The sequence below is a fragment of the Amblyomma americanum genome, chromosome 2 (genome assembly GCF_052857255.1).
Source record: "Amblyomma americanum isolate KBUSLIRL-KWMA chromosome 2, ASM5285725v1, whole genome shotgun sequence".
Taxonomy (NCBI): Eukaryota; Metazoa; Arthropoda; class Arachnida; order Ixodida; family Ixodidae; genus Amblyomma; species Amblyomma americanum.
This window is the reverse complement of record NC_135498.1, coordinates 45,382,184-45,406,524: the sequence shown is the minus strand read 5'-3', so window position 1 is coordinate 45,406,524 and position 24,341 is coordinate 45,382,184. Positions and strand designations below refer to the sequence as shown.

Sequence of the window (24,341 nt, the reverse complement as noted above, 5' to 3'; positions counted from 1 at the left end):
CAGTCGAAAGCGTCACAACAAGGCCGCCGAGGCGAGCGTTGCGCGAAGCGCGGGCCCTTTGAATATGCCGTTCCGGCCGTTTCGTCTGCTTCAACTAAAGAGCTTACAACATTTTCGGCTAATTGAGCGGGAAAATATCAGACCAACTCATTTAACAATGATTTACCTTTCAAAGAATATTGTTAGCAACGCTCGTCTCGGTGGCGTTGTCGTGACGCTTTCGACTGCCGAAAACAGATGGTGCCACTGTCGCCATTCAGCGAAAAAACGCCGTCTGCGGGTTTTGGTTCGCCGATCTGTATACGTAGACAATTAAGTTTTCGCATCATGCAGGACTAAACTCAGTAAGTACCGTTGTCAGACTTGCTACGATACAAAAGTTACCATAATACACAAGCTCTGTGTGCAGTTTCACCGCAAATGAGCCAGTGGTTGAGGCGGGGAAATTTTCGAGTCTTCACGATAAAAACGCACAATAATGTATACTGATGCCATTTCGTGCAGCCTTGTCGCTTTTTCGCCGCTGTGGGGTGTATCTTCAGCTTTGGCTCTCTGTTTTTTTACTACCGCAGAATGTGACATGTTTTGCCGCTTAGGGTTGTGCCTAACAATTATGACTGAATTTTGTGCTTCTTGCAACCGTCCCAATTAATAGGCATTTAATAGTCTAATTTCTAGCTTAGTTCCAAAATACTGCATTGATTTATTCTTGCTCCTCTGTTTTTGCCAGTGGAAATCTAACATCACCATGTAATTAACTTGCTTACATATGCATGGTCATTAAGCAAATTTCAATTCAGTTCTGTAAGCATTTGTAAGAAGCTTGTATAACGATATGCATATTACAACTCTGAGTAGCATGCAGATTTGCGCAGAGAAGGAGCTATAGCATGCGGTCTTGTAGCTGGCTTAGCTGCAGAATTAAATTTACTGAAAAAGTGCACTCAATCAAGTGTTGCTGCTAAATAGTTTAGTTTTTGTACGAGAGGACTGTTCATGTGCTTCTGCTGTGATATACTGTCTGAGAAGTTTAAAAAATGTACAGCTTTTCAGATTCATTGCACCAAGCACTGCAGTTAATTCACTGCGTTCTTCCCAGTTTGGCTTTTGGAAATAGACCTCTGGAAAGAGCTGGCTTTTGACAGCGACTGTTAGATTCGGTAGCTGTAATGTGTGGCATTTACTTTTGGACTACCCTACTTCCAGCGATAAAGAGACGGGCAAAATCTACGGAATTGTACTGTGCAGCCGCGAAAATGCGCACTGATGACAAGATAAATAACTTGCTTGATAGTGCTGCCTGCATGTCCCTCAGAGTAAAATTGGCACCCAGGACAGTTTAGGTTTTATCTGAATCTTACATGCCATAAACATAGAAGAGGATGAGGACGATCCTTAGTGAGAATTCGCACTTAATCATTTAAGTTTCGTGCTGTGTTAATTGATTAGAACCATGCACTATTTAAATTTACTTCCACCAATTCTTTTTTACATTTTGGCACTACACCTATCATACCGAATGAAATTAGTTGCTTATTTTTGCTTCTGTACAAATTGAGTTTTAGGCAAAAATTGGGTTACTATGCCTATTTGCCATGTTCAGAAAACTAGGAGGGTATTCTGTGGACTACAAAAATTATTTTCTAGGAATAATACTTTTGCAGCATCAAGATTACAAGGTGTTTTTTTGTGCACTGTATATTCTATGCACAAAAATTGTGAACGCAATGAAATGACCACTTTCTACATGCAGTTGCAGGTTTGCGAGGAAGCAGAGGCTTCGAATCAAGTTCTGAGAGGCCGCCTCAATGATCTTCAGCTGCGGATTGTTGCACTAATGGCTGACAATGGTGATGCTTGATTTCATTCACACAATTAATTTTCGGGTCCCTACTATGGGAGCTTTAAGGGTCTCTTTATTGGTTTTGGACTGAGCGCCATTGACAGAAGTAGACATTAACTTGCCTGCCTAAATATGCACGACTAGACATTACCATATCTCTCTGTTGATGTTAATGTGCAATAGCTCTCTACTGACATACATAATAGCATGGCCACTTATAAATACCTGTTGGTATTGCACTTTCGGTGATGTCTCATCGCTCTCTGAATGACGTGCACTATGCAGTCCAGACCCCAAAAACGTGTTCTTGAGGAACCAGGTTCAGCACATCTCTCCCATGGCTGCATTGAGTTTTCTTGTCAAAAACGTGTTCTTGACGAACCAGGTTCAGCACATCTCTCCCATGGCTGCATTGAGTTTTCTTGTCTTGCTGACTCCTGGGTGTTGATAAGGTTGAGAACTGTGTGGTGCAGTGTATTGTGGGTATGCGGCAGCTTGAAGTGCTGGCATTCCGCACCATCTGGACACTGCACATATGGCAGCCTCACTCATGCTGTTGCTCAATGTAGTGACTAACTGCTGTTCATACTCTCTCCCTCATACAGCTGAGTGCCGCCTGAATATGCAGTGCCTTGTTGAAGAGCATTCAAATGGGCTTGCGGACAACGAAAGTCTGGTACTCCAGCTTAGAACTGAAAAGGTTTGTTCATCATGATTTCAGCTGAGTAATTAAACCTATAGAGTCTGTATTCGTTCTCAGGTTTGGCAGGCGGCTGGAAGTTGGCGTGTGGCAACTTTGTGTACTTGCAGGCACACCGTTAGCAAGTTTTGAACAAAAAAATTGTCAAGGTTTCAACTTGGTTAAGCCTACTTTAGTGCGAAAGCATTCCAAAATTCCCAAGGTCAAATTTTTGCATTGGCATGGCCCAAATTTGGAGGTCCTCATCGTGTCAGGCTTGCTTAATTATGTTTGGACATCAATTTTGGTCGAAATCGGCCAAGGTAAAATTTTGGGTGTGCCTCAGCCAAATTTGGAGGTTGCCATCGTGTCGGGTGTGCTCATTTATGGTTGGACATCGATTTTGATTCTTATTGGCCAAGGTAAATCTTTTGGCTTGGTCCGGGCCAAGTTTGGAGGTTGCCATTGTGTCGGGCATGCTCATTTATGGTTGGACATTGAGTTTGGTCCAAATTGGCCAACATCAAATTTCGGGGGTGGGCTAAATTTTGGTGGTGGCCCAGGCCAAATTTGGAGATCACCGTCGTGTTTGGCACGTTCAGTTGTGGCTAGACATCGATTTTGGTCCAAATATGCCAAGGTCAAATTTTGGGGATGGATAGGCCGAATTATTAAGGTGGCCCAGGCCAAATTTGAAGGTCACTATAGTGTTGTGTGTGGTCAGTTATGGCTAGACATCGAATTTGGTTCAAATTTGCCGAGGTCAATTTTTCCGGGTAGGTGGGCTAATTTCGGGGGGGGGGGGGGGGGGGGTGGACAGAGGTCAAGATCAAAGACCATGTCACCATAGTGGACCAGAGTGGTCATTGTGAACCTTGTAGACATGGTACACCTTATGTAGCTTACACACTTTTCCTGTGTTAGGCATCACAAGGTTATTTCAAGGTCATCTGGAGATACTGAATTGGAGATCAAATTTTACATGGAGCTGAGCGTTCTTTCTAAAAGCTCCAACAAAGAAGTCAGTATTTGAGCAGCAAGGTTTTCTTCTTTTGCTCAGCAGTGCTGTAATATGCTTGCAGCCTACAGGGAGCTGGGCTTCCTGGTCAGATTATTCCAAAAATTATGACTCTTGAGGCTGCCAAGCGATAATATGAGCAGCAACTGGCTATGTGTTCGAATGCCATGTTTTTTGGTCATGCATGCCTGCATATAGGTTCTTCGTGCTACTGACATCATATGCATGAGTAATCTCTATACTGTAGTTTGCTCAGATGTGGTTGCAATTGAAATACCTTTTGTTTTTGTCACGCTTGACCCCAGGAGGAGAAGGACCAGCTCGTTGCACAACTGCGAATGCTGGCCAGCAAGCTGTGTGACCTGTCCGACTTGGACGATGGTTCGGCCCTGAAACTTTTTGAGGCCTTAGGCAGTGCCGTGCAGCAGCTCAGGGATGAGTGCAGCTCCTTGCATGATAGGTAAAAGTTGGGCAGGGTTCAGCGCAGCCACGAGCTTGTCATCCCACCCCTGATGTGTTGTTGTTTTCACATTCAGTGAGGACTCCACTGCAGGATAAAGATTGTTACCGATAACCTTCAACATTTCTTGTTTTTCTGTGTGTGGTTACTATTAGGGAAAACTAAGAACTTGCTACCAATATGTCTGAGTTCTATTTTGCTTGCTGGTGGTATCTTTAAGCTTATTCATTTGTGAGGACAGCCATTATTTAAGGCACTTGCAAGTTTTTCAGCATGGGAGTTCAGTATATAGTGTGGCCAAGATGTATACCCAAAGTATATTTGTTCATCTGTCTTAGCAGTTGTCTCCTGTATCCCTTTCTTCAGCTGTGATGTGGACATAGGCCGAGTCTATACTGATTCAACAAAAGTTAATTCTTACTTATGAGGTTGTGATAGCAACCTACATTATGTTTACTTTTAATGGCCGTAACATATAAATGAGAGGGTTTCACTAAACTAGGATAAAGGCACTAGCTCAAGCACGACTGACAGAGTAGAATGGGCAGAAAAAGAAATAAAAGATCACCTGAGAACTATGGGCTAGCAGCACTGAAAGTAGGAAGCGTATATGTTGAGTGCATTGCTCTCCTGTTTGAAGGGGCAACTTCTTTTTAGCTTTCTTGCACTCTGATGACAAGTGCCCCTGCAAAGAATTTCAGGTGATGTTTTTTCCCATCCATGCAAATTTTTGAATACCAATGTATATTTTGTTTTGCTTTTTATTTTCTTGCTTTTTCATCATGGGATTTTATCCCCCTGATTACCTTTTCAAATGCAGCTTAGGATATATTCAGGTGGCTGGCTGCAGCTATATTGAAGATCTGTTCTCACAAAATACAGCTTTTATCTTTTCCCAACAAATTTATTGGGGCATCTGACAGCCTTGCTTCTTTTTTTGCAGAGAAAGAGCGGCAAAGACCACTATTGAAGCTCTTAGGGGAGAGAGAGGTACACTTACAAATTTATCCTCTTTTTTTTTAATATCTAATGTCGAAGTTTTGATTTTTCTGTTTCTCTCAATGTGTTTTGAATTGTATGATATCCGCATTCACATGGATATATTGACTCATGCAAACTGTACTAAGAACGGTGCACTCTGAAACAAGGGTGCTCTTGGGAAGCATACAGATATAACTGCATGCACACTAAATAGAGATTTTTCATAAATATTCGCATGTTGTTTAATGCCATGAAGTTATTTTGACTTGTGCATAGAGTGGAATTGCTATTGGAGGGTATAGTCTTTAATACCTTTGCAATGGAGCTGCAATGTGTTGCCATGCCATTTCCTTTTGCAGTGTCGCTGCATGACCTTTACTACTGTGTAATATAGTTCTGCATTTGCATCATAATACGTTGACAAATAATGGTGACCATTTTGCATTGTTTCCAGATGCCCTAATGGCTGAAAACAGAGTCCTTGCAGAAAAACTGAAAGACTACAATGAGCTTCAGGTCAGTTAATTAATGCCATTTGCCAACAGCATGTGTGTTACATTTTTTTTTTCTTTTTTGCCTGCTCAGAAAAGTTGTAGTCTAGCTGCGTGTTGTTTCCATACACAAATTCTCACACTAGCTAGCATGGTTTCTCAATGAGATATAATAGCTGTTTTGAGCATGGCATCCACTTCTATTTCTATAGCAAGCAAAAGAACGTCTTGAAGATCACCTCACGATTTATAAAAATGTTTCCGAAAACGTGACACATGGAGTACACCATCAACTGACCAGTGTCGTGGATACCTTCAAGCAAGTGATACGGGAAAGCGCAAATGCTCAAGGTCCTTTTGAGGCCACTTTGCAAACGTGAGTTGTCATTGCAGTCTGATTCCCAGCTCACATGTGTGAATGGAGATTGCATATGTATTTGACTGCATTTCTTGCTAACCTTCCCCTTGGCTCCAGTGCTGTGAGGGAAGCGGTGCAGCTGCGCACACAGATCTGTGAGTTCCACATTTCTATTTTCTTTTTGTGCATGTTGCAGGCAAAGAGGGTGTTGCAACATTCTTAGATAACTGGCACATCTCAGTGTTAGTGTCTAGTTGCGCTCAGAATGATGTGCATGTGATGTGCATTTTGTGCCAGAGATCTGTCAGTCTTGGGGCTGCACTTTTATAAGCAGGAAAACTTTCAAGTTTGTTTCGTGCATCACCTTATTTGGTTCTATATTTATGGGGGTTAATTTTTTGCACTATGGGAGAGTGGTTTTGTGTGGTTTCATTCACTTTAGAAACCAGGCATTAGTCATTGCACTAAATTTACTCTGTATAAGCAGGTGCTAAGTATTCTTTTTAGGCAAGGTGGCACCCTTCGCGCTGGTTCAGTGGTTAGGGCGCTTGGTTACTGATCTTGAGTACCTGGGTTCGTACCTGACTGTGGCGGCTGCGTTTCAATGGAGGCAAAACTCTAAGGCACCTTGTGTGCTCTGCAATGTGTAGTGCACATTAAAGATCTCCAGGGGGTCGGAGCCCTCCACTATGCCACCTCTTTTTTTCTTCTCTTAGTCCCCCCTTTCAGGGTTTGCTGGTATATGAGACAGATACTGCCCCATTTCCTTTCCTCAAAAAACAATTTCCAATTTCTAGGCAAGGTGCACTGACTTTCGTCGCTGCAGGAAGATGCCTGCCCTTTGAAAACACGTGCTACGCTTTACTTTAATGCTATTTGAACTGCTGTTGGACTTATAGGAAATGCATGCGTAATAACTTGTTATTTTGTACATGGAGCTAGCTGTGACGCTGGTGCTGTGTATGGCAGCTGAGAATAGCCCATTGCGACATTTTTTTTGCAGTCTGGCTCTCAGCGCTGCCAGCTTTTGGAAACATCACCGCTACTTGCTGAATGGCATTTTTAAATGTACCTGTCAACAGGTTCTCGTATTCCATAATGGAAAATTTAAGTGAGCCGCGTCAGATTTGCTAAACTGATGCCGGAAGTCGAGGCTGTGTTACTATCAGTAGTTGTAACACTTTCCAGATCTTTCTTCTTTATCTTAGCCCCCCCAAAGGTGACTCACATTATTAGGTTCTAGCAGCATCCTCTAAGGACGATTGGAGCAGCTGAAAATGACGAAGTGACACGAGCCGCATGCTAGAATGCTCGGGCTTTGAGATGGCACTCGGACAATGACAAGAGATTAAGAAAAAAAACCCTGTTCTTGAGTCTGCAGCCGACTGGTTCGGGTCCTTCCTCCCGACGGCGCTCTTAGCGTTATTGTTTAGACAAACGTATTCTAATAGCCTTTTTTTGTGTCAAGTAGAGTGACAAATAATGGATGTCTGCAACCTTCGAATGTGCATGGTGGGCCTCATTGTACTAATATCTTTGCCTTTGCTGTGTGACAAATCAGAATGCAAGTTGTGAATAGTCAGAAAACAAAGCGGCTACATAGAGAAAGAAGTGAAAAATACACCAATCTTCTCTCAGGAAGATGACATCGAGGTGATGCAGATTTGAGCTCTGCGCAGAATATTATTTTCTTTGTTATTGAAATGAAACGTCTCCAAAAGGAAAGAGATGCTGTTGCTGTTATTGTGCAGGGGGCTTGTTTATTTTAAGTCTGGAGCATTTTTGTGCAGAAATATCCATTCTCATTGCAATTGGGGGAAATTTCTTTTTCCCAAACAGGCTTGTTCTATGATCACTGGAGCCGCTCCCAGAAAGTGACCTCTGACATGAGTGACGAATTGGCCAGGCAGAAAGAAGAAGTTCAGAGACTGTCTGCGGAGTGCGCAAGAATGGACTCTGTCATCAAGGAGCAGGTGGTAGGCTGTTTCCCATGCTTCCTTTGGGCATGAGAGCTTAGGATTGGCGGTTGTGTATGGTAAGTGAAGTTTCAAGGTTCCGAAGCTGCATGTGAGTTGTGAGGAATGCCATAGTGCATGAACAGTATGAATTATTTCCAGTCACTTGGAATTCTTTTGTGTGCACTGATATTACACAGCAAACAGGAGCCGATGTCACCACACCGCTTCTCAGATGCGGGACGTTCACAGGATGTGTGAATTCCACTGAATATCTCTGGTTTCTACCTGCAGGCTGAAATTGAAGGCCTCTGCAGTGGTATCACCAACTTTGAGCAGTTTGCTGCTGATAGTGCTGATGACCTAGCACGAGTGCAGGCTGAAGCAGAGTCCCTCAAGTGAGCTTTTATTTGTGATCTTTTTTTTCCACACTTACCAGAACAGTCCCTTAATTGCAACTTGCAGTTAGCTGCACAGTTGAAGCTTTTTGTTGTGTTTGGATCACACATAGCCTGGCTATAGGACCTTTTGCAAATATATCTCAGTCTGCCCAACTTTGATGATCCTTGGCCACAATGACAGGTACTCACTGTGGTGTGCTTGCATGTTAATTAGCAGAAAGCATAACTTCAAGGGGAGCCTAAAGCGCTTACTGCAACTCACTGCTCTGTGACTTAATGCTGTAGTTGTGCTAGCAGTGTTAATGAGCTTTGAGTACATTACACTGTGCTCATGCCACCAGGGAGTCCCTGGCTGCAGCCCAGATGGAGGCTGAAGAACGAGAGGAGGCTGCCCTGCTGCTTCTCGAAAAGGACACACAGATTGCCCAGCTGGAAGCAGAGCTGCAGGTAGGCCAGGGGCTGGCTGAATTGCTTGCCTGAAAAGTTTGCACACATTTGATGGCATGCAGTCATGTAATAATGAGGTGTAGAAACTACATACCTGGCTTTTGATTGCATGTTTCAAAGAGGGCTGGTCACTAGTTCAACATTTTAACTGAAGCCATTTAATAGCCTGTGATTTATTAGATAATTTATTGATTAGTTATCTTGGTCTAAATGAAGAGCATTTGAAAAAAGAACAAGCTACAATTTACAGGTACTGAACTGAGAGGCTTTTATTACTGAGTTGTCAGTATGGCAGTTTCGAGTTGGCCCAGAAAGTCTGTAAATATATTTATTCACACTGTGCATCCACTCGTAATGTCATGCAAAATGAGTGGGCATATGTATTCCTTGATTTAACATGATTGACAGCTAAGAACAACAGATCCTGGGCATCAAAACCTCATAAATTTGTACTTCAAAAGGAAGAAATGCCCGAATACACGAAGGTGAAGTTACTGAACCCCCCCTTTCAGGAAAATAAAAACTATAAAAACTGCTAAAAATGCAAAAATGCACTGAATGAAGAGGCTTCACCACACAAATATGAACAGCCTTTGAAAAGTGTGCGCTTTCAGCATGCTGGAAGAGCAACGTGGATGCAAGCAAGAGGAATGCGCATTGGCATTGGAATGATGAGGCTGCTTCTAAAACGAAAATGAAGTGACTAGCCGCGCACAGCTGTGTTCAGACAACTGGCAAATGAGCGAAGCGAAGCTCTGAAACTGAAACTATGCGGCCTGGCTATTTTCTGGCCTAGCGACAGGAATCCTCTTATCGTCGCCATGCCTTCTGTTAAGCGCACTTCATATGTGCAAGCTACAATGCACCATGCAAAAAGGAATTTTTTACATGATTTCTTGCCCCACTGGTGACATCTCAACTTTGAGAGTCCCGTGTGAAATTCCACACGTGGGCTTTTCCTCATGTCACTTGAACAAGATGGCGGAGCTCACACTAGAAGAGTTCTGGATTTGCGAGGTTGAGTGCCATAGGTGTGGGCGCTAGGTATGAAAAGCATTATGTAACAAGGAAGCAAGGAACAAGGAACACTTTCGCAATGTGATTCTTTGAAGCTGAAGGTCACTGGCTTTATCACATGATGTGTTGCAAAGCCCACTTACGGTATTTCACACGAGGACCAAGCCTATCGGCGTCGGAATGAGACCAGTCCACACGATAAACAGTGAAGAAGAATGCAAAGAGGACACCTTCGTGCTATTTTCCTGGCACTTTAAACTCGACCTCCACATAATTAGCTTAAATATTGTGGCTATGGCCGGATTTCTGAAATTCGGCATGGTATTCGATCACTGCCGAATATTTGAAAATTTTCAAATGTTCAGGAATTTTAGAATATTCAGAAATTCTGTAATCTCCATTTCTCGAATTAAATATGAACTGAATAACGACCATAGTATTCGTATTCAAAATTTCAAATACTCACACCTCTAAAAATTTGATATTTCAATTGCACTCACTGCACTGAATACATGAGTGAATATATGCTTGTTTGTGTTGACACAGAAGATTGAACACACTGTGCTAGCAGAAAGTGCTTTTGGCTTGCTTTCAGGGTTTTCAGGTGTTCTGAAAATGTTTTTTTGCCACTGCATGCTTATAACAGCCAAGTTCTTGACTATCTTTGATAGCAGTGTAGGTTTGCAGTCTTTGCTACATTTAATAAACATGTGAAGCATGTTGCGGGGGAAAAAGGTTATAACTGTGCTTTCTATATCTGGCTGCAGTGAAATGTGTGTGAACTGAATGAGCAAATTATCCTAATGTAAGGACAAATGTCACTTATATAGAGGACAAATTTTGCACGTCTCAGCAGTCCAGTGTTTGACAAAATATTACTGCATTTACCCGAATATAACGTGACCACAATTGTATAATGTGAGGGTCGACTTTGCGGGCACAAAAGGGGAGATAAAAAACACAATATTAAAGCTAGGGTCGAGTTTGTGGATGCGTAAAGGATAAAAAAAACGAACAAACAGGGATGTGACATGAGGAACGATGCCATAGCACAGGGAAAGATGAGTTACACACAACAAATGGCTTTCACATACCTTTTCTCTCTCAAGAGAGCTGCGGTAAAGATTATCAGATATATATGGAGTCCCGCCTTGCAGTCATCATGTCGACTGTGCTCTAAATTTATACACTTGTTCTTAAAAATTAAACCTCTCCCAATTGCTCAACTAAGCGGCGAGTCGTTGCTTCCCGAACGTTTGGTAGCTGTTCTCAGCAACATTTAAAGTGAGTAATTGTCTTGTGCAGAGCCGCCCGAACGTTAAGTTCTATGTCACTGAAAAGTGCATCAGCAATATCGAAGGCAGTAGCGAGAGTGTCTTTTCATGCACAATAGCAACACCGAGCTTTCCATGCACCTGAAGTGGATTACTACCATTAGTGTGCAGCATTGGCAGCACTGCCAACTTTGAGAGAGTTTGCTGAAATTTCAAACAATAAAATGAAGGCCTTTATGATGCCTTCAAGTGGTGCATATTCTATTGCATTGCCCTGGGACAGTGCATCTAATTTGCGCTTGGTGCGCAAGTGCGTTGTCTCCGGCGAGGAGTTTCTGCCAGTTCAGTCACCACTCCGATATGCGCTGATTATTATTTGTGGCTCGGAGCTTTCATTGGCCAGCGATTTCGGCATTGTAACTTTTCTTTTCCATTTCCCAAAGTTGGGGACAAACCTTCACGACACGTCAACCAATATGCGAGTAGTAGGGCGTAGTGTTTTTTTGTATTTTCATGATTTTCTATTTTAATGCAAATATTTTCTTATAACATTAGTGACTTTTCACTTCTATTCTTGATAAAAAAAAAAAAAACTACTGTTACGTTCGAGTAAAGATGTTACCTCCAAATATCAACCAACATTTTGACTTGGTCAACAACCAATCCATTTTCTTTTTGATGCTTTGGCTAATGCTATTTCAGTGGAAGAATTCAGTTGGTTAAGAAGTTTATTGATGATGAAGCATTGCTCACTCATATAGTTAACTGATCAGTATCCTAGCCCTGGTTTTGAATGATTGACTCGGTGTGCAGTCACACTGGAAGAGTTAGTGGGTGTGTCAAGGTGTACATCGGGTTGTTTGAGTTATAGGGTTTAACATCCCAAAGCGACTCAGGCTATAAGGAACACATCATTGGGTGAACTTCAAGCGTAATATGAATGAAAAAGGCACGTTAAAGATGGAATAACATACTCAGCAACTTGCCTAGTGGAAAAGGCAACTGTGTGTTTTGATTATTTCTTGTACAGACTGTCTTGCAAAACAGTTTGTTGCTAGTTCTCTGGCTGTTCCTGCTTGCCCTACCCATTACGATTAGCACTATAAATCCCCACTTACTTGAACTTGCATACCTTGAAATGCATATGAGGTCAGGAAAGTTTTTCCAAGTTGTGCAGTGAATGTCATTAGGTGCTGTATATTTATGATCACTTATTGTGAAAGGTTTTCAAGGCGAAATTCTGCTACAGTTGAATCCCACTGCAACAAAATCGACAGGACGCGCGAGAAATTTCATTGTCGAGAAATTAACCAAAAATGCAAGGGAATAACTGCGGCAAAACGTAGTATTATTGCCAGAAATCTGAGCTTAGCCTGCTTGCGCTTCACTGCCAGCAGCGGCGTCACGCGACTCTCGCACTCTGTTAACAGCGACATCGCAACGTTGTCATCGTGTGTGCCAAGAAATTTTCTAATAACATCGAAGGCATCCAGCAGCTGCGATGAGGCTGCCGGGGCAGGTAAATCTTCAGCGGAGTCATCTTCATGATCGGACAGCTCTTCCGGCTCGCGAACACTTTTGATGATGTCTTCATCGCTTCGTTCCTCGTGGACAATCACGTCTGCGCCAACATCGAGGAAATCGTCCAGCGCTATGTCAGCAGGGACGTTTCCAGCTTTCTGGAGGGATTTTCAAGTAACGTCAATCCCCGGAGTCGATGATGATGGTACACTTTCCGCGGCTGCAGTTGTGCTGGTCGCCTTGCTGTCGACAAACCCGGCGTGCTTGAAGCAGTTGCGGATCGCGCTGCACACTTGACAGCTTGGCGTCGTCAATGTGGTGCGCTGAACAATTGTCCAAAAGCAAAGAAACCTTTCGATTTTGTCTGCTGTTGTGGCTCTGAGGTTGTCCCGTAACGCTCGCCACCCTTTTTTTTGTGACAGATCGTCGCCAGCTCTCAGTCGGTACCGAAGACTCCGAGTCAGGCATTGGTGAGAACAATGAAAGGGATTTTATACATTATGTACAGAGCATTATACCGGACGAAATCGGCACAGGATCCAAGAGCTAGCAGCAAATGTGACTGTTCTCGCACGGTGACGTCTGGCAAGGCTCCAACGCATCACACATCACACTCCACTCGTGAGCGGCACACGACTCATGGATGGTAGGTCTCTCTACAACAGGCTCGGTAGAAAGGAGTCCAGAGTCTTTCCAGGCGGCAGCGTTGGGGCTTATATAGCCGTGAGAAATGGTCGTCACACAATTGGACCAATTAAAAAACCAGCACTTGAAAGCCGTTTGAGAGGTCCAATCAGCGACCGTGCTGGCCACCCGCTTCCAAGTTTTCCTCGCGCGGCGACTCCCAGGGGGAAAGGGGAACCGGCGCCTGGCTGTCTAGCAATTCGCGGCACGTTTGAACATGTCGTTCGGCGATGCTTCTCCATATGGCGCCGCTGCCTGGCAGCGCAGCATCCTTGCTTATCAAGGGAGCGTTACGGCACTGTAGCCTTGCGGCGCAGCACCGGGCTTGTCCAAGGGCGTTCGTAGGAGAAATTGTGCATCTTGTAAATGTGGAATCCGGGCTGGTTGTCCCGGCACAACATTGCTCATGTCGCAGTCAAGTGCCTCCACCCAGTCAGCAAAAATGGCACGGGTCATCCACGACTGGCTGTTTGCCACGTACTTGACAGGTGGCTCCTATTCCCCTTGAAGCAGCGCGGTTTTGCACTTTTGGCAGTAACTAACGGGGGGCGTTTGTCAGACCCATCCACATTTGTGCACAGCAGTGCAGTCACTCGTTTCTTGCTATGTTTGCCTCCGTGACAACGCTGCCCTTTAAAATCAAGTGTCTTTGCTGGCAGCATCTCATAGAAGAGGCCCGTCTCGTCTGCGTTATAAATGTCATATGGAGCGTAACTGCTCATTATGTCAGTCATGTTGTCCGTCGCCCACGTTGATACGCCATCAACGTCCACAGATGCCGATTCACCGCACAAAACCTTGCCGACGATGTTATGCCTTTCTTTAAAGTGATTCAGCCATCCTATGCTTGCCTTAAAGTCGTTCAGCCCTAGCAAACAAGCATAATTTAGGGCCTTCTGCTGTACAGTTTTACCGCTCAGGGGCATGTTTGTTGCTCGCGTTTCAACGAACCAAGCATAGACAGCCTTGTCAAGCTCTTCATATGTTGGTTGCGTCACTTTCTTGTGCTGCGCTGAAGTACCCGATGAAAGTGCCTTCCCAATGCTGTCCTTATTCTTCAAAATAGTCGATAGCGAACTCGGTGTGATGCCAAAATCTGCGGCAATAATTGCCTTCTTCCCGCTTTCCGCTTCGGCGATAATTCTATCCTTTTCTTCTAGTGAAATAAACTTTCGCTTCTTCGTTGGCGGCGACATGGCAGAGGCGATCGACGAGATCAGACTGCAGCGAGAGATCGACGATCAACACACACCGACACACGAGAAAACGGCAGCAAGGGGTGCGGAGGAGGCGGGGAGGGGAGGCTGGCGACTGGATTTGGATTCGTCGTTGGCTCTCGTACGGCCGGCGGCCTTCGCACGGCGCCAACAAGTCCCCTCGCTGCTTCCCTAGAACGAGTAAACAACTCCCAGCCAAATTTTTTAATAAAGAATACATGAAAATGTAGTAAAAATACGTTCCGTGCATTATTTAGCTGCTCCAGGCCACTGCTTTAGCAGGGAATAATCTTGTACAGCACCCAACTTTTGAAGAAAGGCGGACCACTGACCGGTGAAGGCTCACGAAAAATTCGTAGAAGCAAATGTGTGCTCACAAAGTAATTCGTTTTTGAGGGAATTTTAATACATTAACTCCTATGTGGATTTCACGGGGAATGAAAAATACTTCGTTGTGGCGAAAATTTCGTTGAAGCGGCATTCGTTGTGCCGGGATTCAACTGTATCACAAAATCTGGTTAATGAAAACATGAAAGGGGAAACGGAGGCGTGTGCACCAGTGGCTGGTGTGACACACAGGTCATGCCGCCAGCCAGCAGGCAATACTGTGCTAGCTTGCCACAGTGTGTGCTCATTGCTGCCACTCTGTTTCTCTGCGTGCTTTTGTGCAATTTTTGATGCTGCCTTCACAAAAGGCAAGGAAATTCTTGTTTCTAGGACAACGACTGTCAGGCAGGCAGGAAGAGAGTTTAATGGGAAAGAGCCCAAACCTCTGAGTGCTCCTTCCCACAGGCAGCAGTGTCATTGGGGACACTGCAGAGATAGTGGTGAATGCCTTGTTCAAGGTGCCAGTTAATTATCACTTTTGTGCATGCTTCGCTTGCCATGTTTCCAAGGGATCTGTCTTGCAGCCAGTCTTGTGAGTGTTTACATTACTGTTGATGTATTACGGAGTTGGTCCACTCTCAACTTCATTATTAAATTATTCATGCTTCTGATGCTGTATAAAACTGGTATTTTATTATGTATTTTTGGTAATGTTATTTTTTTACATTACTATTGCTGTATTACGGAGTTGGTCCACTCTCAACTTCATTTTTAAATTATTCATGCTTCTGATGCTATATAAAATTGGTATTTTATTACGTATTATTGTTAATGTTATTGCTGTTATTGTTCATGGCCCTCACACTCAAGATTGTTGATTATGACTGCGCACAGGACTAAATGCTGCCCTTGTCTTTTGTTCAAAAACCATCAGGAAAAAAAAGAGGAGCTTGCCACTCTTGCCCAGAAGGATGCAGCAATGGATGGAGCAGAGATGTTCAGGTATGTTACAGCAGTCCTCTTGTGCAGCTTTTTTGTTTGTTTGCTCAGTTCTTTGTTTGCAGGTCACTAAATTGGCTTCTTTGCTAATGTGTTTTTTCCATGAAGTTTACAGACACTTCCAAGCTGAACAGGCTTGGGCATTTTATATAATTTAGATTGGTTGCTGTAATATTAAATAGCATTCTTTACTGCTGGAAACAGATTGCAGCATGAGTTTTGTTAGAGCAGCCTAGAGTGTGCAGCGGAATAGGAGTAGAAAAGTGAGGGGCCGCTTCCTAATGGTGACCCAGGATGCCTGCCTGATAGTGTAATTTGCAGGCCAGATGAGAATGATGAAACATGAAGTGATGCAGATCTGCAAAAGTCATGTGCCATGCACGTAATCAAGAGTGTTTGCAGGGAGCATATATAATACATAGCTTTAGGACAAGAGACCTTCACTTAGATCTCCCCTATTTGCTGTGTGTATGACAGCGGTATAGTGAAGACAAAGGAGCAGAATTTTTCGAAGAAATCATTAACATGTAGCAGCCACAACATGGGTTTGTCAAAAGTCATGCCCAAGAATTTGTGGGTTGTCACTTGCGGTTTGAAGCTGTCAGCAACCTTCACTACATATTGAGCAGACAAGGGAAGAAAAGAGGGGCTCGTTATGACATACATGACAAAAGCCAACTGTCACTGAAACCAAGGTGCATAGGTAATGTTCTTTTTGTTTTCTTTAATTTGAAGTCTTCATGAATAGGAGATTAATGGGGCATTTATTTTAAAATAATCGATTATAAACCAGAAGAAAAATAATCACATGCCGCAGGTGGGGTCCAAACGCGTGACCTCCAAATTTCACATTCGGCGCTCTACCAACTGAGCTACAGTGACAGCAGTCCAATCTTCTGCTTTAGGGGTATTTATGTGTGGTGTAACTGAACCTTGAGAATGTACAGCAGTGCGAGTGCCACGTAGGAACGTGACTGTACACTGAGGGCGGGAGCTGTGCGAGAGCCCTCTTATGCTACGTATGGCATCAAGACTGCCAGAATCGAGGCCCTCGTTAGCTGTTGAGCAGTTATTTATCTATTGAGCGTTACTTTTGCTTTATAATGAATTATCTTAAAATAAACACATCATTAATCTCCCATTGGTGTACAACTCAAATTAAATACCCCCAAAAAATTCCCCTGTGCTCCTTGATTTCCCCTATGCTCCTTGGTAATGTATGTCATAAGGTGTCCCTTTTTTCTTCTCTATCCTTGTCTGCTCAATAGCTAACGAGGGCCTTGATTCTGGCAGTCTTGGTGCCATAGGCAGCATGAGAGGGTTCTCACACAGCTTCCGCCCTCACAGTTCGATCACATTGCTATGTGGCACTTGCAGTAATACAGGACGCGTTATGTCCGCTGCTATGGACAAGGGTGGCACTGGTGTACACTCTCAAGGTTTATTTACACTACACGTAAGTACCCCCAAACCAGAAGATTACACAACCATTGCTGTAGCTCAGTTCGTAGAGCACCAGACACAAAATTCAGAGGTTATGGGTTTGGATGCCATGGGCAGCATGTGATTGTTTATTCTTCTTCTTGGTAATCAATTTTATTAAAATAAATAGCCTATTAATTTCCCCTTGATGAACACCTCAAATTAAATTTAAAAAGAAACACCTCCTGTGCTCTTTGGTTTCAGTGACTGTTGGCTCTCGTCATGTATTTTACCACATAATGTGAGAGGGTGCACTTAGTGAATATGATCACAGCTCAGAGCTCACCATTTGGAAGAGATCATGAAAACTTGTTTTCTCACAAACACCTCAGCTAGGCTGATTGCCTTCTGCAGTTCTAAACATGCAGTACGCTTATTTACTGAGCACTCTATTAAATGTCCCTGATATGTAGATGAATCCCCAAATGAAAAGACAGCCTGCTGCTTTCAAGATATGACATATGGAGGTTGTCTGTCACCCGCTGGCATCATGGTGTCTTTTCTTTGCTTTGTGAAACCATCTTCTGTCTAAAATGACAGTTCCATTATTTTTTCTTTGTAAGAGGGAAAAAAAAGACATTACCATTTTCTTATGCTTTCCTTGATTTTGAAGTCTGTTGGCAGCCTTAGGATATAAATTATTAACACAGCATGAACTACCATGGTAAAAGCTGCACTAATGGCTATTGGAATACGTGGATCACTCCATGTGCAATTCATTTATGGCAATGGCAGTCGCCACTCTGGAAGGTGGATCATGCAGTGCAGTCTCTTCATTTTTGTATAGGAAGCATAGGTCAATGTAGTTGCCTCTATGCAGCTGTCAACAGTGGCACTGAGACATGTCTGTGCAATGCTCATGACCTCAGTAATGTGTGCCAATGTGTGTGAAAGACGTCTGTGCTTGCACTAGCCTGCTTGTAGCTAAAGCCACGATAGGTGTTGTTACAAGGAATCCCAAGTGAGTGAAGTTGATTTTGTAGTCGTATCATTGTTGTTGACATACAAAGTGCAGCACAGTGTTGGATGTTTGTTTTTTACCTGGCAATTTAAAAAAAATAAAAAGCAGTGTGATTGATACAGTGTAACCGTTTCTGAAGGGGATAAAGAGATTAGCATTACAGAAAATCTCCTCTTCATTGTTGCAGGGAGGCCAATAGAAGCTTGGAAGATGCTGTGTTCAGTCTTTCCAAAGAGCTTGAGCGTGAGCAGAATAGGCGAGAAAACACGGTAAGGTCCATCGTTATCAGTGCATGCCTTCTGCATTATTGGTTCTTGGAGCTCAGATCCTGATTGCCCCATGCCACATATATCTGGGGTTCTGTGTTTCTGAAGTTGGATAAAAACTGATGAACCTTTGTTGCCAAACTTGTTGCAAATTTAGAATCATGAGAGTTACTTTGACAGGGACATCAGTCTCTCAGTTTCAGAAGGCTTGAACAGGTAAAAGACATTTGCTAAATGTGTGAGAAAGAGCTTGACATACTGTAGATGGAAAATGAAAATTCAGGTTTATCATGTGGTTGCTGTAAAGCCGATCATGGGACTAGCCCATCATTTTATTTTTTTTCCTGGATGTATTATAGGTTTCTGCAGCACAAAGGACAAAAGCGTTCACCTTATGTACCCCTTCTAGTTGATTGTGGGGTGCATTGGTAATCAATGACTACAACTTTGAGAGATGTGCTTGTTACAGTAAGTTGTGGTTGATGGTAAATCTACTTTTCACTGGGAAGGCTGGCAGTTGCGGTTTCTTTGATTCAGGATATTGAATTCGTGCGCAGTTTAAGTTGAGTATGCTAAAGGAACTAATGCTGAATTTTCTGTTGAAACTGTTGCCTGAAAATGGGGAAGTCAAATTTTTTCCGAAGACACAGTTCAAACTACTAGTTGGAGCCAGTTCAAGCTATTGAACTCCAAATGTGTTTGAGTTATGATGCATAAACAAGTGCTTTTTCACTTTTGATGCTAAGATCGTCGAATTAATGGGATCAGATCTGCTTGCTAGAAGTTGTTTTGGATGCACAGACTTTGCTCACAACTTTGCGGCTTTTTGTGAGGGGAGGGGTAGTTTGATAAGTATAACAAAAATTTGAAAACAAATAATACTACAAAAAAAGAACCACAAGTGGCATACTAAAATACGGAAGCAGCAGAAAGTTTTTTTCCCATTGTTCTTCAAACAAAGCCAAGCCTCCGATACTTTATTGCACGCAGCCTCGCACGCATTAGCAGTCGGTGTCACTACTGTGCACCCCACCCCCCCCCACTACTTGGTGTTGTGAGCTGCCTAGTCCTGTGCCTGTTTACCCTCCATTGCTTACCCTACTCCACTAAACTCTTTCAGCGCCTTTTCTTTCTCAATTACCTGCATTGCCTTCTTTCTATATCCATGACCACTATCTCCTTTACACTTGCACTGCGCTTTAGCCCATGGTCATTAAAAAGCTGGCTTCCCCTAGTGGCTCTCCAGACTAGTGGCGATTGATTGGTCACTTAGCTGCCTTGAAAAAGGTCACGAGGTGTATTCTGAAGTAGTATTTGGTGTCTCCTTCAGAATTTCAGGAATTCTTTGGTCGCAGTTTGCGGAATTTAAAATTTTAGAAGTTACCGCCCTTTTAATGGATGTAAGTGACAATTACTTTCTCAGTGTGTAGGTCTCAGAACAATGCTTTTTTTTCCAAATGTGGGCTTCTTTTCTTAAATTTTTGGTGCACATACTACCCTTTTTCCGCAGGTAATTTGCTTTTCTCTTTCTTCATAGTAAGGTACAGGTTTAGGCGAAATTGCGAAATTTACCTAGCAAAAAGCTTCTTTTGTAGGCCAATGCAGACTAAAGATGCAGCTAAGGCAGTGGTGTTACTGTTGCTTTCACCTGGTTTTGAACTAACACCTGAGTGTCTTTCCAAGGAGTCTCTTGCCAGGTTTATAATTTATCTGCGATGAATATTTCTTTTGCAGGATGACTGTGCAGTGCAGACTGAGGAGATCGTGAAGGTGAAACCTGCTTTCTTGGTTATATTTTTAATCATAATTTAGATGTCTTACATGCTCTCTAACTGTATCTTGAGAAAGCTGTTCAGTCATGGACAAAAGTTTGTGGGGTGCAATTTCACAGAAAAAAAAATTGTTTCCGAGTGTTCATGCAAAGCAGATTAATGAAAAACATTGAAGCTCAGAAAGACACGCTTTCTCCAAACCTCTGGAAAAATACAGTAAAATCTGCATAATTGAAACAGGGTTAATTCAAAATCCCAGATAATTTCAAGAATTTCAACAGTCACATACTTTCTTAATGTTAATATGACTGGATAAGTAAAAGCTCTAGCTTTGCACCAGCCCGGTTAATTCGAAGATCGGGGGTTGCTATATGGGAGTGCCCAATCCCAATTTCGCCGCAAATAGGTGAAGCAACAGCCCCTCGGGGCTGCGAGGTGGTGCCGCAGAGTGATGTGTGCGAAGCATCCCAGACCCAGTACTTCCAAAAGAAAAACCAGTCCGGAGAAGCACGCACCTGCAGAGGAGACGTGCTTCACTGCACCACAATGACTTTTTACTTTTTTTCTTTTTTTTCACGAATCCGCACCCTGCAAACATTTTTCACAACTGTACAGCTTTTCTCTGTAGCTGTATGGCTGTGTACAAATGACAGTTATTCTGTTCAGACTTTTGCCTTGCATGCCACACTTTTTCATAGCTTGCCTGGTTTGCTTTTTTTATTTTTCATGAAAGTTTTGTTGATATTGTAAAAATTTTGATTTAAGTAAGCTCCTCTTGTAGGTTTATAATAATACGCAGAATAAAGATATGCAGCGAAGGCAGAGGTGTTACTGTGGCTTGTACCTGCTTCTAAACTGACACCCCCATGTCTTAGAGCATTAGCTCTACAGGTCGCATTACGGGCCTCCAAGTTATCCTGATTCCACGGTTAGAATCCCAGGTGGTGGCCTCCATAGCAACGACATTGTATCTCAGTGGTTGCCATGGTAATTGAGGTGGTTACGTAATGGAATGAAATACAAAATGGCAGCGTCATGACCGAGCCCCACAACTTACAACTATGTCAATCCAGTATATACATCTCTGTCTGGCAGGCGTCAAAGTCTGGTCACTTAGTCCTGACATTTGTGTAAAATTTGTGGCCCAACCATTTGCCCCACGATGTTCTGGATATTGTCATACAATTCAGTGTTTTGCGCAGCATAAACTTACTAGCAAAGTTAGAGCCTAGTTCGCGGCAGCGATTCAAACCAGCGACCTATGTACCCCCAATTCCATGTCTTTAAGAATCTTCCTATGAACATTGAGTCTCATCCGTTCATCACAGTGTTCGGGGTGTTGGCATGCGATTTAAATTTTTGTGCAGCATAAACTTGATAGTTAAGTTAGAGTCTAGCTCGCGGCAGGGAATCGAACCGGCGACCTATGTTAGCTGTGTTAACGCTTGATATTCAATCGCTGTCTCAGCATTGGCTCATTTTTTAAGGTGTCTCTGTGCCAGGCTCATAATTCATCCACGATGAATATTTCTTTTATGGGATGATTGTGTGATGCAGAGTGAGCAGATTGGAAAAGTGAAATTTTCTTTCTTAGCTGTAGTGCAGAGAGAGAGAGAGAGAAAAACTTTATTGAGGTCTCTTAAGAGATTGGCGGTTCGGTCTTTGTCTTCATCACAACTTTTTGTTTGCAGTCTTACGTGTTCTATAACTGTGTTTTTAGATAGCCACAGCTGTCCTTTGTAGTTACATGGCTGTGCACAAATGGACATAATTGCAATTACTGTAGACTCCCATTAAGAAGAACTTCGTTAAGATGAATAGTGCAAAAACATTTGGTTCGTTTCCTATAGACTTAATGTAAAAAAAAGAAATAAGTCCTTTAAGGCGAACCGTTTCGCATATCTTTTGGTTCAGATGAACTTCTGCAGCAAACGTGACTCACAGCGACTTTATGTGACAATACTCGCGGAGTGTCCGCTAGGCACTCTTGAGGCAAGCTAGAGAAAAAAAAATTAAAGAATGTTTCTTCGCCATGAAGTGTACCGCCAAGAGTCATTCCACGCCAAATGTCCCAGATGTTGCGCTCAACCATCACCGATTAAAAAATAAATTCATGGAAACTTGCGCGACGCACATAATCTAACCGTAACATAGTTTTAAAAAAAATTTATTCGTGAGGTTAGCTGAGTTTTAATGTTTCGAAAAGGTGCGATACCAAGCGCCGCTCAATAAATGGTAAAAAGTCCAAATTTGCGCAAATGTTTTATGTCATTTGCACAGATTCTGGATTTCGATATGATTCAGATCATATATTTTTTTACGGTATAAATATTTCATTAGAATTTAAATAACTTAAAAATTTTACTATTTTTACATTTAATTTTAAAATATCAATTTTCTCGCGGAAATTAGGAAATACCGTTCTTGCTCTCCTAGATATCTATTACCTATAAAAAATGTTAAACCTTATCAAACTCAATACGTAGAAATAAAATCAAATGCTGAAGTTGCAGCAAAGCGTGTTTTGAACTAGAAACGCCCATTTATTTCACCATGAGATGGTAAAAGTAAAAATACAAACGATGGCGGGTTTAGTAGCAGTGATCACATGCAATCACATGCTGTGCATTGCCTCCGTCCGAGGAAAAGGCACGTATGCACTGGGTACACCAGCTAGTTGACTTGGCATTTACACAATTGTATGAGAAACAAATTTATTCCCTTGATCTGCAGGATTACATTTTTTTTTTCTTGCTGACTTGGGCTTTTTCTGTTCAGATTTTTAGCTTAAATGCCACTGTTTCTCATAGTTTGCCTGGTTAACTTTTCTGTTGTTCTTTTTTAATGTAATATATAATTCAAGGTGACATTGTAAAACTTGCATGTCACAAAGCTTCTCTTGTAGGCTGAAATCAGCATGCAGACAAAGGATGCAGTGAAGACAGGGTGTTGTACTCACGCCGGGCTCTGAACTGGCCCCTCCATGTCTTTTGAAGTAGTCTCTATGCCATGCTCGTAATTCATCCATGGTAAATATTTCCTTTGTGGGATGATTGTGCCATGCAGACTGAGAAGATTGTGAAGAAGTTCAAATTTGTTTTCTTAGTCACATTTCTTGAGCAGAACTTTTTGTTTGCTGTTGCACGTCGTTATAATTGTATTTAATTACTCTGCACTTCCTAATAATATTCCAGAAAAAGGATGTCAGTAGATTGTAACTGCTTATTTATTAATAAGTGAACAGTTGGTAGAGTTTGTGCAAAAACTTTTATGAACAAGTTGATTTGTTACTTTGATTTGATTTTTCTACACAAGTTGTTGCCCATGGCAAGCGGTCTCTTATATGGGGCTGCTGTGGACTCATGGAACGTTTTAAATTTCATTTTGAACTAGTGTCCCGAGTAGTGTGGTAGTTAACTTTCTATAGTGAACCTTTTATGTGAGACAGCAAAATATATTCATCCAAAGGAATCAGCTTATTAGATTTGTAACAATTTCAGATTTAAAGAGGCATTAGTTCTTGTTTTGTAGTTGTCAAATCTATTAAATTTTGTCGCTTTAAAAATGCCCCTTTGACATGTTGTGACTTGCAAGCTTTTTAAGGACAAGCTGTTTGGTTTGCTGCAAAACTAAGGAGGACTCGCTTGTGTTAGAGTCTTCCTCTGTTTTGCATAAGTATTCATTCAAAACAATGATATTCATTGATTACATTTTCTGCCATTAATTCAACATACACTTGAGGCACAGCTTTGGCTATACAAAAATCAGGTGAGCCTATAGTAACAGCTGCCTTAGTAAGACTTTAGTTTGTGTAAAAATAATAACACTGAAATCTTTTCGATGGGCATATTTTATTGCAACAGATCTGCAGAGGTGGTCTTTGTGGGTATTCAAGTCAAAATTTGAAAGCTCTGCATGGACCCTAGAATTAAAAGATAATTTAAAAAAATTGCTGCATGCAATAGCTCCCAGCCGTTAGGGCGACATACCTCACTGTGCGTCCCCTGCTCTGATGACATCAATGGGCCGACAGGGCGAGCTTGAAGGGTAGCCCTTCTGCCCACTGACATCGTCGGTGTAGGGGACGTGTGGTGAGGTGCATCATCCTAATCAGTTGTGAGCTATTGCATGCAGCGATTTTTTCAAAATTATTTTAAAATTATAGGGTCCATGCAGAGCTTTCAAAAT

General features: G+C 42.5%; 1 protein-coding gene across 1 annotated transcript in view; it reads left to right on the top strand.

The window, feature by feature from the left end:
* The window catches only part of LOC144121152 (uncharacterized), a 37,305-nt gene that overhangs the window by 1,320 nt on the left and 11,644 nt on the right, over positions 1-24,341 (top strand). The window contains exons 2-14 of the mRNA XM_077654146.1: positions 1,754-1,850; positions 2,449-2,543; positions 3,846-4,000; positions 4,944-4,990; positions 5,436-5,497; positions 5,685-5,848; positions 5,948-5,985; positions 7,670-7,806; positions 8,080-8,183; positions 8,528-8,633; positions 15,608-15,675; positions 18,303-18,384; positions 20,116-20,151. Of these exons, the coding sequence (XP_077510272.1) occupies positions 1,838-1,850; positions 2,449-2,543; positions 3,846-4,000; positions 4,944-4,990; positions 5,436-5,497; positions 5,685-5,848; positions 5,948-5,985; positions 7,670-7,806; positions 8,080-8,183; positions 8,528-8,633; positions 15,608-15,675; positions 18,303-18,384; positions 20,116-20,151 (1,107 nt within the window). The 5' untranslated portion in view covers positions 1,754-1,837. The remainder of the gene's footprint in view (positions 1-1,753; positions 1,851-2,448; positions 2,544-3,845; positions 4,001-4,943; positions 4,991-5,435; positions 5,498-5,684; positions 5,849-5,947; positions 5,986-7,669; positions 7,807-8,079; positions 8,184-8,527; positions 8,634-15,607; positions 15,676-18,302; positions 18,385-20,115; positions 20,152-24,341) is intronic.